Source organism: Neovison vison, chromosome 1, assembly GCF_020171115.1.
Source record: "Neovison vison isolate M4711 chromosome 1, ASM_NN_V1, whole genome shotgun sequence".
NCBI classification, from domain to species: Eukaryota; Metazoa; Chordata; class Mammalia; order Carnivora; family Mustelidae; genus Neogale; species Neogale vison.
The window spans coordinates 55,445,276-55,459,959 of NC_058091.1; the positions used below are offsets into that span (position 1 = coordinate 55,445,276).

At 39.5% G+C, this 14,684-nt stretch overlaps 1 protein-coding gene across 1 annotated transcript in view; it reads right to left on the bottom strand.

Annotated features, from left to right (window-relative positions):
- Positions 1-2,807: 2,807 nt before the first annotated feature.
- The window catches only part of SAMD5 (sterile alpha motif domain containing 5), a 52,518-nt gene continuing 40,641 nt past the window's right edge, over positions 2,808-14,684 (bottom strand). Inside the window, exon 2 of the mRNA XM_044247117.1 lies at positions 2,808-4,467. Coding sequence (XP_044103052.1) covers positions 4,405-4,467 — 63 coding nt within the window. The 3' untranslated portion in view covers positions 2,808-4,404. The remainder of the gene's footprint in view (positions 4,468-14,684) is intronic.

Sequence of the window (14,684 nt, forward strand, 5' to 3'; positions counted from 1 at the left end):
AACAAAACAAAACAAAAAACCGCCACCCAGCTCTTAATGTGGAATTTAACCTCTCATTTTCTTCTAAAAGTTATCTTTTAACAGCAGTAATAAAAAAACAAAACTTCATTGCCAGGCATTTAAACAATTTAAAGGAAGATATCTATGTTGGTAGGAAAAAGAAAAGTTATTCATTTTTCTGAACTACTGTGGGTTTTTTGGGGTTTTTTTTGTGTGTGTGTTTTTGTTTTTTTGTTTGTTTTGCCTTTCACGGACATATCTAAAACAGTGATCATGGAATAGAAATTTTATTTTATATCCTTAGAGATAATAATATGAAGCTAAAGAGTATTTTCAAAAGAATCTGGTAGTGTAAAATATCTGATGTAGGAATATCTAACCGACGGCCGCTGAGATTGCTAAGAGTAAAATGAGAAAATTCTAAACCAGTAAACCTTGCTGATTTGCTCTGCTCTACACAACTTACTATGTTTAATACAGCATCTATTACAGCTTTACTCAAAGCACAAGTTGTGAGCTGACTGAATTCTAAGCCCTCCCTGTTCTTGGCCCTTGGTCTGAATAGAGAAGTGACAATTTCAGGTTAGACTCTGGCTCATGTCTTGTATATGTCTCTGGACATATTATTTTACTCTTCATCCTTTATTTACTTTTAAGATTCAGAAATCTCCTATCTGCCTGAACATGATGCTTTGATACCTAATTTAATATTACATGTAAAAAGTTACATAAATCTAATATTTTGTCTAAAAATGTCATTTTCTTTAACTTCTCTTTTTGTTATTCATCAATGCCCTTGCAAGGGACCTGGTTATGGTGATCAGACTCTTCACAGAGAACAATCCAGATATGCTCATCTCAGTTTTCTGGAAGGTGCTTCCTAGACCCTGGTACATCTGGTTTCTCTTCACATAGAAGACTGTGCAACATCTGCCTGGTATCTTGGCTGGATTTTTCCCAGAAGAACCTACAGGGGAATGCTGACTTGCACTCCGAATTTGTAAATCACAGTCATAAAATTGGATGAAAATACACATAGGCTACTCACTATCAGTACACCAAATTTACAAACCCAAAACTAAAAAAGAAGAAAGTTGAAGAAATACCTTCATATATGTCTATGTGATTATTTCCCCAGCCTTGAAAAGTGCTGGCCTTACACATTTGCTCATTGTTTTTAAAAATCACATTCCTTTCATTCAATCAATAAACATTCAGTGAACTCCTGCTGTGAGTGGCCACTGTAACCTTTCTCTACTTTCTAAAAGAAAGCAATGGGGCTTTATTTAGTGGATTGAAGGCAGTAATAAGCACACGTCAATTTATGCTTGAGTTTTGACATCAAAAGTTTCAAGGTAATCTCTTTCATATAGGAGGAAAGAAGGAAGGTCACGGTAAAGAAGGGAAAGGAGGAAGGTGCTCAGCACCTACTAAGTGTCAAGCACCAGGCCAAGAACTCTGCGGCTATTTGATGTAGCTTGATGTAGAACTATAGGAGGTATTTATTTTCCCTATTTTACGGACAAGGATAAAAAGCTTTTGATGAGCTCAACAACTATTCAAGACCACTCCCCATGCTACACTGTAGTTTATCTTCCAAACAGATTCACCACCTGAAGAGGCAATCAGCATGATTCCAAAATCTGAACTAAGATCCGAGAAGCTCCAAAATCAAAACTCAAGGCTTACTGTTTTTGTTGATTTTATACCACCAAGATGCTATAAGTTTCTCAGGACAATGAAACCACAGCTATTCTAATTTGCTTCAATTCCTTTGGTGGGAAGGAGGCTTGCATTTCCTGAACGAAGAGATATCTTATGTAAATAAAATCTTTCTTTCCTCGCCCCCAAAATTTTGTTAAAAGATGTACTGAACAAAAATTTTACTATACTCCTCCAAATTCCTCAGTGTTATGAAGTAAAAGTCTCTATTTAATGTCTCTTGATGTTCTAGGAAATACAAATCAAGATGCTCCTCTAGTTCTGATAACGTATATGTCCCTCAGAAACTTCATTTACCTTTCCCTATTAAGGATATCATGAATGCTAGATAAAATTTAAAATGCTTTAAAAAAAATTACTCATCCTAACAGTAATTGTCTTCAGATACAATTCGTGGTAAGACTACTTCCTTTCTCTAATCTTCTAACTCTTGCCTGACCTTGATTTGATGCTAAAGGAACTGAGTGGTTCCTTTAATACTTCTCTGCTTAAAGCTTTCTCTGTCTGGCTTTAGGTAAGTCTTTCATGTCCATTGGCTGACTCGGCATTCTAGATTGTCACTCTTTAGTTAAAAGGTCATTATTTTCAAATTCCAATAGCAGACACCAAGAGATCCAAAATTCAGCAAGCTAACTGCACTTAGCTATTACAAAAATAGAAAATAAAACTTGAAATAACCAGAGTCCCTTTTCTTGGTTACAGTAGATTGCATTATAATGCCAATGGTGAAAATAATAGATTTTTCAGATATTGGGTTCTTTCTAGCAACAGTTCAACAAATGCATGTAAATGCGCATCTGTGAAATAAATCTGCCACAGATGCTGCACCTGGAAATGGGGTCTTGAACAGGAAGCCATTTATTTTCGCAATAAATTATATCCATAATCTATCTAGACCCTCTTACTCCTTAAGAAAAATCCAGCCCAGGGGCTCCTGGGTGGCTCAGTGGGTTAAAGCCTCTGTCTTTGGCTCAGGTCATGATCCCAAGGTCCTGGGATCGAGCCCTGCATCAGGCTCTCTGCTCAGCGGGGAGCCCGCCTCCGCCTCTCTCTCTCTGCCTGCCTCTCTGCCTGCTTGTGATCTCTGTCAAATAAATAAATAAAATCTAAAAAAAAAAAAGAAGAAGAAGAAGAAAGAAAGAAAGAAAAATCCAGCCTGGATATCTGAAAGACTCTGGTTCACTTGAAAAAAATTTAAAAATTTAAAAAAAATAAGAAAGGTTGATTGGAGTCTAATCCTTACTTATCTGCAAGCTACATACAGTTTAAAGGACCATTTATATATGCTTGCAAGCTTCATTTCCTTGTATTTGCACTTAAGAATGAGACTGATTTTACGGTATCAAAATTAATCTCTAGAAGTAGATAAACTATGTAAACCTTACATTTTTAAAGACCTTGGAGACCTAAACTGCTCACCTAGAGACTAGCACGCACCAGGAAGAAAATGAACATAAGATAGCTCTCCTTTGGGAGTTTCCTAGTCTTGTGCTTCGCAATACTGAGGTAAACTTTAGCAGATCGCGTGTACTTCCAAGTAGTGCAGGAAAGATTCTGTAACAGGACTAATGGCTCATGGGCTCTCTGAAGCTGCCTAGCTGTGCTCCCCTGACCCCATCCCCCAGCCTGTGGTATACCTGGACCTTCTTTGATAACTTCCTTTCAATTACTTTTTTGGTCCCATCAACATGGCTGCATTTTCTAAGCAGGAAATAAAACTACCCACAGCCAAAGGCAGGCACAGTAAGAATTAGAAAGACTCCAGATGTGTCTTGATGTCCTTCCCCCACTCTATTCTACTCTCCTTTTGGGCTGTGTTATGCAGGGCTCCTAATGGCTGCCACTGCCGACCTCCCTGCCCCCATGGGCCTGCCATCAGAAACCTGATTGGGGTGGGGGGAGGTGGGATGGAGAACAGCAATGGCCAGGACAGTCCCCAAGGAGTGAGGAAAACTAGAGATCAAGTTACACAGCTGATCTTGCTCAGTTGTCTGTGAGAGCAAGATACCATTCCTGGTCCTAACACTACACTTCAGGCTAAATTAAACGCTAGAAATCAGAACAAACTCTTTCCCCTTACCAATGTTCCTCAATTCATCAGCTCTATGATCCTACCTATATACGAAATAACTATGAAAAGCACCTTAAAATAAGAGTTCTGTCACCAAACTATTCTATAGAGAATCATATAAAATATCTCAACCCATGAAAACACAGTCATATATGGAGTGGAAAAAAAAAAAGATGTATGCTAAAATATAAAAGTAAAGGCCCTAATTCTTAAGTTAAAGGCTCATATGGAAATGACATAATGAGCCAATGCCAGAAACCTGCTTTTTGTCTTGAATTACACTTAAAATTAGTTATCACCCAAACACCTTAGCCATCAAGAATTCAGAGAATGGAGAGGAGGATCCCCAAAACAGGCACAAGACCTGATCTCAAAACCAAACCCAATACCTCTTCATGTACGATGTTTTTACTGCCTTGTTTCTAGCTATTATAAGTTAGTTACCCAGTGTACTAAGTTGGTTATTCCAGAATTTTTCCAAGCAAAAAGTTAAGCTGTTGAGTATTTCCAGGGTCATCATCCATTTCCCTTTTTGAAAGAAGTTTCTAAATATGCCCATTTCCAGTCTTCAGGCACCTCATGAGTCCTCCACGAGTTCTCAAAAATGATATCTAGCGGTTCTGTGATGACTTCGGCCAATTCATTAAGTACTCTAGGATGCCAGCCATTGGGACCTGTGGATTTGAACATATCGGGGTTATTGAGGTTTCTCCTTTACCCATTCTTCCCCTAGTCCATCATGGGTTCCTGCTCCTATTTTTTTTTTTTTTTTAAGTAAACTTGACCCCCCAGGGGCTTGAACTCACGACCCCGAGATCAAGAGTCACATGCTCTACCACGTACTGCTCCTATTTTTAAGTCACAATTGTCCCTTTCTGGTTACCACATGGACTTCTGAAAAAAATGGCATTTTTAAAAACTCTATTTGTCAGAGAGAGAGAGAGACAGAGACCGAGAGCGTGAGCACAAGTAGGAGGAGTGGCAGGCAGAAGGAGAAGCAGGCTCCCTCTGAGGAAGGAGGCCGATGTAGGACTCGATCCCAGGACCCTGGGATCATGCTCTTAGCTGAAGGCAGACATTTAACCAACTGAGCCACCCAGGCATCCCTGAAAAAATAGCTTTAAGTCTCTGTTTTTTATCTATCCATTTTCTCCTTGAAGTTACTAAATGAAAAATGTATTTTATTCTTTTCCAACCCGTTTTGTTTAAAAGGGTTCTGTTTTTCCTTTTACAGTTATTGTAAGAACAAGAAAGTAAAAAAAGAATATTAATGAAAAGTATATCTTGAAACAGTTTTTCTCCCTAAATCACACCCGTCCCTATGACATCCAAGCATCCTCGGTTAACAGAGCAAGCACCAACACACTTGGAGACATTTTATCTTGTGCTCAGAGGCTACAGGTCTATCTGTAAGCACTAATTCAAAGAGCACTTTCTGAAATAAAAAAGATTCACCATCATCTTTAACTAGAATCATCTGTATGCATAAACAGCAACTTTCTTCACATAGGCATTTAAAAAGCATAGTTGCGCACGAGCTGGAAGAAAGGAAGAATGACTCCCCGCAAAGCAGGACCCTGGTAGAATTCATCTGTTGTGGTGTGGTCATCTGTGCCAATTTTCTGGGCCTGCTATTACACTAATTATCGCCGAGCTCTGATAGGTGTTGACAGTTTTAACCCCTTCGCTGTCACGATGATGCCTCAGAAACTGAAAGCCAACCACAGATTACAGTTTCTTGCCCATATGTTGCCGTTTGCCCCAAATCCCCTGACAGATCGAGAATAGACAGAGGGGAGGAAGAAAGCAAGAGAGAGCAATGGTAGAAGGAGGGGCCCTGAGTCTTCTGTGCGATTTCTGATCTGACCGGCGGACAGTGTCATTTGGACTCCACTGGTGACTTGTTTCACTTTGTTTTCCAATTCGAAAAGCTTTTGGTAAAGGTTGAATCAATTTTGTTGTCTTTTGTTTTGTGTTTCTAGTCACTATCTCTCCAGTCTTACCCCCAGTTTCATCTCTTAAAGCTGTGTTAAGTGGAAAAAAAAAAAAAACACATTGCAGACACCATTAAAAGACAATCTTTTTAAAAAATAATTCTGCACATTTCTCTAGGGTACAACAATTTGTTTTAGCACATGCCATTTTCACCCCTGTTCAAATAGCCACCTGCTGAAGGCAATATGTTAACTAATATGTCATTATTAATTAGTTTGGGTAGTATCATCCAACAATTACATCTAAATGGAGAAAAAGTGTTAATATCCGTGCTCAGAAAAAGTGTTACTATCTATTCTCGAGGGAATCAAGATCTTTATGAGTCATTTTTTTCTATATTATTAAGTAATAATATCGTACCACTAATTACTAAATTCAAATAATCACTCAAATAAACTCATATCTAAGGCAGTGCCTCTATTAAAATCACCTTCAGTTACAAACTGTGGAAAAGTAATGCTCAATTGTTTTGACTAACTTTTCGGCGGGGAACAAGGGGAAGTTTGTAGAGGAGGGAAGTCACCCTAATATAAAGAAGGCAAGACTCCTTTTTTTTTTTTTTAAGATTTATTTATTTATTTGAGAGAAACAGGGCATACGAGCAAGGGGAGGGGCGGGGGGAAGAGAGAGAGAGAGAATCACAAGCAGACTCTATGCTGAGCGCAGAGCCTGATGCAGGGCTCCATCCCATGACCCTGAGATCATGACCTGAGCCAAAATCAAGAGTCAGACACTTCACCGACTAAGCCACCCAGGCACCTCAAGTCAGTCCAGTTTCTAATGCTGAAACAGGTGAATGAACAAAAAGGCATTCCACCAAAATCTGTATTAGTCAATACAGTGCAAGAGAAGGCAATGAAAAAACAAAACAAAACAAAAACAAAAACAAAAAAGAGAGAGAGAGAGAAAGACAAAGAGAGAGAGAAAGCAGAAAGCACCTCAGGTCACAGTATTACAGGGTTTCTGAGATGGCAGAGGAGGACCACAGCCAGGATCAAGGAAGAGTCAGAGAGGGAAGGAAGAGGTCACATAGTAAGGTCAATCTTATTAAAACGGAAGATTCTCAGATGCCTGCCCATGCTAGACAGAGCTCTGGATGTCAGAAAGATGGTCTCATCTACCTTTAAAAGGTCATTTTTATTCTAGGAATCTCTGAAAGTAAAGAAAATGCCTTTGGACAGGTTATCACGAGCAAGCACAGACACCTCCGTATTAAACCCCTCTAAAGATGTGGACCACAGAATCATTCACAAATCTAGCATCAAGCTGACGGCCTGCGAAACCTCCTGTGCCTTTCGTTCAACAAAAACAAATCACGTTCATTAAACAAGCCCAGCCTTGCATTTGGCTATTTTCCGTTCTTTCGGGGAGAAGGTGGGAGGCAGACAAACAGGCTCTCCACAGTTGGGTCACGGAGAGTTTTCACGATGCGAGAACAGTCTCGGAGAGCAGTAATGAGCCCAGTGCACGAGGCCACATGATCGCAAGGAAACGTCGCCGGATCGATCCCCCTCTTCGTGTGGAATAGAAATGAACAGGTTTTTAAAGTTCTGGCTGGCTTTAGGGAGAGAACAGCTGTAAGTTTAAGTCTTAGGGGCAGACAGGTTCCGCCAGGCGCCTCATTCCACAGAGTGGCTCTCACCTCCCTATGCTTTTTTTCATACTTCCTTTCCTCCTCTCAATTATCTGGGATATGCCTACCAAGAGAGAAGCTCTCTAATAATCTGCTTATCTATCAAAAGGCTTCTTTGGATTCAGTACTGGGCTGACAAAAAAAATCATGCATGGCATTATCTCAACTCTGGTCCTTTCTCAAAATCATGAAACCCAACGTTGGGTACAATAAATAGCAGATTATATTTTTGGTTCTATCAGTGCTCCTGGAGTCTTGCTCATGTGAATAATGAAGGCCAGTAGTTTGTGGGGTTTTTTGTTTATTTGTTTGTTTGTTTATTTTGTTTTTTGTAATGTTCCAAATTATATCTCCTTATTTCTAGGGAAATACTGTTTAAAAAAAAAAAAAAAAGGTTTCTTAGCTCAGTGGCCTCTTTTTCCCCCCACCTGTCTTTGAACAAGACACTGGGTGCTGTGCATAAACAATGAATTTTGGAAGACTGAAAAGAAACAAAATAAAATAAAAGCAGTGTCAAGCAGAGTTCTTATATTAGGGCTACACAAACCTAATTCTTGAACTGAACTGTGACTTTCTCAGTTATATTCGTTCTATTATGGGAAAGGGGAGGGGAAGTGGGGCAATTCTTTCATTTCACAGATATTTGCCAATTCTAATCTATGTTAGAGTTCCAATCTGAGAAACAGAGAGGGGCAGCAAAATTTATTGAATGAATAAAGAGACTATTGTCCTGTGGTTAAAAATGAAGATTTATGAGATTACATTTTTTTTCCTCAGGTGATTATTCTGAATTTTAACTGATTTCAAGTCTGTTACTCTTTTTAGCTTGGGATTTTTCCCCACTAACTAAAGACAGTCAGAGTTATATGAAGGCTATCTCGTGTAAAAATTATTTCTCTGTTGTGTTATTATTCTAAAGGATAGAGCTCCATTGTAGACATAGAATCAAGAGACAGAAAATCTCTGCATTTGTTTGCTGTGATAAACACCCACAACTAGTGAGTGTACATTAATATCCCATATAATTCCTTATAAGGGTGGGGGACAACCATCTCATAAGGAAAAATTAAGATTCATGGTACAAATACTACCTTCTCTCCTTCTGGATGACACAAGGGGGACAAAGTTGAATCTGTGGGTGGTCCAGTGACAAGATAGAAAGGTTTTTTTGTTTTTTATTTTTTAAGATTTTATTTATTTACTAGAGAGACAGAGATCACAAGTAGGCAGAGAAGCAGGCACAGAGAGAGGAGGAAGCAGGTTCCCTGCTGAGCAGAGAGCCTGATGTGGGGCTTGATCCCAGGACCCTGAGATCATGACCTGAGCCGAAGGCAGAGGCTTTAACCCACTGAGCCACCCAGGCACCCCAGAAAGATTTGATGTCATGACTTTCTCAAGCTAAGTTTACCAACATGCAGCCACAACACATTGCCTCTCGTTATGGAACCCAGGATGGTTAGAATTGGCTTAGAAGAGGAGGGCTTAAATCCAGCTTCATTTTAGCTCTAAACTTCTCCAAGCACAGAAACGCATCGCATACTTGTTTGTATCTCCAGTGGGAATATACATACTACTGCTGATTGACTGAATCATCCACAGCATAATTTTTATGTGTAATTTCTCAGTAAACTAAGTTTCTATAGAAAATACTAGCAAGTCAGCTGGGAGCACATTTTCTTTTGCCTATACAACAGAGAAAAACTTTCCGATATATGTCCACTCTACCAGTAATGGTCACCTTTCAGTTCCTCAAAAGGCTTCTGAGGGTCCCCTAGGGAAGGCCAAAGCCACCTCCCAGACCCCACTAAGCTGGAGGATGCCCTCTTATGTTATAAAATTAGCTGGCTTCCATGTCCTTTTTCTGCTAGAGGAATCGTACAGGCAATATTTCCCAGGGACTTTTTGTTCAAGGCTAAAAAATGTTCGACCTAATCCAGAATGATCCACGTATATTGGGGTTTTTTTTTGGTCTGTTTTTGGGGGTTTTTTTGTTTGTTTTTTTTGGTTTTTTTGCTTTTTTTACTTTTAACACAACCGCCCGATGCTATATAAACTCTTCTGTGCAGTTCTCCTATCTGTCTTCATCTGTGGTGTGTCCTTGCGAAGTACCGATTTACTATCCAGTTCCTGAAAAAAAAAATTCAGTAGGCTAAAATAAACTGCACAAGCACGCTTCTCACTCCCTCCTCTCGACCCACATGGGTTCTAAACTTCACTCAGGACTTATCTGCAGGTTTTCAGCAAATGGAAAGTATACCGGGGAGGCTGGAAATTTTCCTACCCACTTATTATTCAGCAAACTCTCAGGAACAAATTCAGAGGTTAAAACACAAAAGTGTCTTTGTTTATACTAGCCTTAGGGCATTAACCGATTTTATAATTTTCCCAACAGCACAGCTATGTAAATTCCCGATTTCTAAAAATCACTCCGTGAGACTCATCATTGGATATTCTGAATATGCGAAATTCCCCCACACTGAGAACACCACACAGGGTTGTGGTCTGAGTGGTACCAAGCTCCAGGAGACAAGGCTCAGAGGCTCTAGACCTCCTCACTGCCTAGAGTTAGAGCAACATTTTATCTCTACCAGGAAGAAATTTTCAAGATTTAACTACTGGGAATTCTGTATTGTTCTTTCAATAATTTTATAATAATTAACAGCTGTCATAACATGCAGCTGAGGCTAGGTCACCGCACTTTGAAGAAGCTGAACAGTACAGTTAAAGAAGGAGAACTGGTAGCTGGAGGGGACAGTGTTTTTAAGAACAAAGAAGGAGCTAAGGTATATTTACAGACTGAGTGCAAGGATTCCACGGAGAGAGACCAAATGCCAGAAAACAAAAGGGTAATTATGGGATCAAAATAATTACTTGGGATAAGAGTAGCTACCCAGGGGGAGGGATTATTCTTAGAGGGGAGAAGGGTCATTCCTCATCAGAAATAGAGGGAAAGATCAGATGGGCAAAGATGCCAGGACATTCTGATGGGAAGGACGGAAAGGGAAGGAGCTCATGTGCAAGAACTGCTAGTTCTCAGGAAGCGGGACTGTGACACGAGGTCACCATGACAGCTGCACTGCTTTTGACTCTACAAGGAATTAAATGGGCCTTTAGAGTTCTGTTTACACTTCAAAGTCTCCAAATACCACCCCAAATGGTGATCAGGACACAGGCCTAGAAATAACTGATATAAATCCAGAACAGAAATAAGGATAAATGCTAGAATGTGCTGCGTGTCGATGTTCTGTCCTCTAATGCAGGTCTTCCTAACACATTTTTTGGGTTTTTTCCTTTTGTTTTGCTTTGTTTTATTTTAGATTTATTTATTCATCTGATGGGGGTGGGGGGAGAGCACAAGCAGGGGGAGCTGCAAGCAGCGAGAAAGGGGGAAGCAGACTCCTCGCCGAGCAGACAGCCCGATGTGCGGCTGGAATGCAGGACCCTGCGATCATGACCTGAGCTGAAGGCAGAGGCTTAACCGACTAAGCCACCCAGGCGCCCCTTTGGTGCATCTCTTGATGAAAGTCCTATTGATGACTGTCTCCGTCCATGTGGACCGATAGAACAGAATACCAGAGACTGGGTGGTTCATAAACAAAAGAAATGTCTCACATTTCTGGAGGCTGGGAAGTCCAAGGTCAAGGCACCTACAGATTCAGTGTCTAGTGAATGCCCTCTTCTTGGTTCAGAGACACCATCTTCTCGCCATGGCCTCACATGGCAGAAGGGGTGAGGGAGCTTTCTGGGGGACCTTTTATAAAGGCACCCATCCCATCTTGGAGCTTTACCTTCATCACCCAACCACCTCCCAAAGCCCCACATCCAAATACCATCATACTGGGTATTAGATTTCAACATAGCAATTTTGGAGAACACGTTTGTTCTACAGTAATGTCTGTTTCTAACCAAACTCACGGGCCGCTCACTTAACGGTTTTCATCTCTCCATCTCTCTTTCTCATCTACAGTGTCACCATAAAATCATCCATGATTAGGTACTGAAGGTCTTTGAAGACACCATTAGCACTAAGCCACTAATCTTATAATTATCACCAATATAGTTGCCCTTAACAGTAAGTTTGTAGTAAATACTATGATTATTATTATTACCTTCCTGGCCTAACAACAGTGAGCAAATACTTCTAATTATTTAGTGACCTTCCTCTGTGCCAGGCATCGTGCTGAGAATACCGTGTATCTATGTATGATCTCCATTACTTCTCACCATAAGCCTGTGGGATGCCTGGCATAGACCCAGCTTTACAGATGAGGGATCCAAGGCTCCACAGTGTAGATAACCTGATTGGGTCAAAGGGCTCATCGGTGGCAGACAGGGTCTGTCCAGCAGCAAAACCTACCCTTATCAAAGCATGTCTGAACTCCCCAGCACTTTTGATTGGGAATGTGTAATAAATGAATAGTGTTCCCCAAAGTTCACATCACTCAGAATGTGAACTGAGAAATAGGGCTTCTATAGGATGTTCAGGCTCTGAAGATAAAATCATCCTGGATTTACGGTGGGCCCTACATCCTGTCACTGTGTCCTTATAAGATGAGGACAGTAAGCAGAGAGACATCACAGAGGAGAAGCTCATGTGAAGACAGAGGCAGAGAACGCAGACACACGCAGCCATAAACCAAGTCACAAAAAGCCTTGAGCCACCCAAAGCTGGAAGGGGTGAGGAAGGATTCTCTCCTCGAGGCTCTCTAGGGAGCATGGCTCCAGCAAGACCTTGATGGCAGATTTCTGGACTGCAGAACAAGGTGAGAATAAACTACTGTTGATTTTAGCCATTCCATCTGTGGCACTTTGTCCCAGAGCCCTCAGAAACTAATAGGGAACCCTTTCACAGAAATATATAATTTCTCAAATGCTCTCGGGAATATTTTTAATCACTTCATTGTTTTTGGCATTACATGCAAATGTGACGTTAGGCAAAAGGTATTTTTATTCAGAACATTAAAATCTGTGCAGAATGCTTACTTAGATATTATATTTAATGTCATTCATAATATATAAGGAAAACTTTGCCTCTTCATATTAAATAAATGATGCAAAGTATTTAAATTAATTATGTAAGAAAAACAGGACTTATAAAAAATACATTAAAAACTATACACTATGTTTATACATGGACTCCGTGTATATAAAAAATCAGACAGATTTAACCATGACTTGCTACAGCATCAAAATAGAAAATAATCAGAATCTGAAATGCTTGCTTTTCTTTTGCTTAATGTCCAAGGCTTATTTATTATTTATTTGACTATTTATGATTTGTTTTAAATTACAGGACAAGAGAAGGTTTCAGTGGCTATTTGCAACCATTTCTCTACTGATAACACACTACGTATGTGGAGATTTGTATTTCTAATAAGTTCAAATTGAATATAATTGCCCATATTTTTCTGTTTTGATATAAGTTATTGACGAATGAGAGTTTAATGTGCAAGGTAAGCATATTTGATCGCTACGAGGTTTTCATTTTAAAGAGGAAAATATGTAAATAATTTTCATCAATACATTTAAAGATATATAATGAAACAATCACTATTCCTAACCTAGAAGACTTTTTTTTGACTCGTCTGACAGGATCTCTCTAGCTGGAAAACCCTATAATACTCTATATTAGCAGTTCTCAAAACATTTGGTTCTGGGATCCATTTGCATTTTTAAAAACCACTGAGGATTCCAAAGAGCTTTTGTTTCTGTGGGTTATAACTATTGATGTTTATTGTATTTGAGATAACAACTGAGACATGTTTAAAATATTTAATTCATTTAAGAATAAAAATAGAAAATGCATTACATGTTAGCCTAAGTAATATTTTTACAAAAAACACATTCCTCTCCCGCCGAATTAATAAGAAACGTGGCATTATTTTGCATTCTGGCATATTTCTTTAATAGGTGGTGGAACAAACTACTGGATTCTCACTTTTTCCACATTTGATCTGCGGCAATGTTTTTATAGGTGAAGTGTCTGAACAAAGTCTAGCCTCACACAGATGTGTCCTCAGAAAAAGGAAGATTATTTTCATAGTTTTAGATAGATAATTGTATTATTTTTGATAACATGCCAAAACTCGACAACAGATAGTTGTCAAGCAACTTCTTAAAAGTCGGTTGCATCGTGAAACCTGAAACCACATCAACGAATTTTTCATACTCTGTCTACTATGTTAACATCCCTAATCTAGTTATTGTTAATGGACCTCTTCTTATATACAATTTTCCCACATCATGTACTGGTCATTTGGAAAATGGCAGGTTCCTGGGTTATGCTGATCTTCTAAACCTTAACACATAGCATTATTTGATATCAAAAAAGTAAATTTGTTAATGTGATTGCCCATTTCATCAAAAAAGCTTTCAAGTGGGGGAGCCTGGGTGGCTGAGTGGGTTAAAGCCTCTGCCTTCAGCTCAGGTCATGATCCCAGGGTCCTGGGATTGAGCCCCCATGGGGCTCTCTGCTCGGCAGGGAGCCTGCTTCCCTTCCTCTCTCTCTGCCCGCCTCTCTGCCTACTTGTGCTCTCGGTCTGTCAAATAAATAAATAAAATCTTTAAAAAAAAAAAAAAAAAACAAAGCTTTCAAGTATTGGAAAACTGTCAATCTCACAGTGACAGAAACAAGTTTTCCAAAATGGAACTCTTACTTGAATATTCAAATTTTACCAGTAACAACAAATACTCTTCACTCACTATGTGAATATATCTGCTATTTACCAAAGTCTAAATAACCATGGTTTGTTTCTTAGTTACTCTTTCAACTGAAAATGATGTCCAATGAATAAAGCAGCAGGTTAGGCTAGCAACTCCAACCACAGTAGAAGTGGTTTGCAAAGAGACAAGGTTCACACAGACTTCCATTTGCAGAAGAAGCCTTTACGGGTATGGAGGAGAAAGAAAATAAATTTCCTCCTACCCTCTAGGATCTTGGCCAAGAAAACCCCTGTAATAAAAGATGAAACTAATAAGAGAAAAACTAATTCAATTTAATTTTGTATGAAGGCCCCAAAGATATGAGACCCAAAGAAGTGACAAAAGCAGGCAGCTTTTATACCTTTTAGACAAAGAAACAATAAATGTGTAAAGAACTGACAAGGCAAAGAAGTTCAGGCTTACGGTAGAAACTTAGGATAGAAGTAACAAGATTTGTTCATAGACCCTCTTGGCCTTGAACTCCCAATCTCTGGTGATACGGATGGCTCCTTTCCTCCTGGCACACAGAGGGGACCATTCACATGGAGATTTATTTTCTGC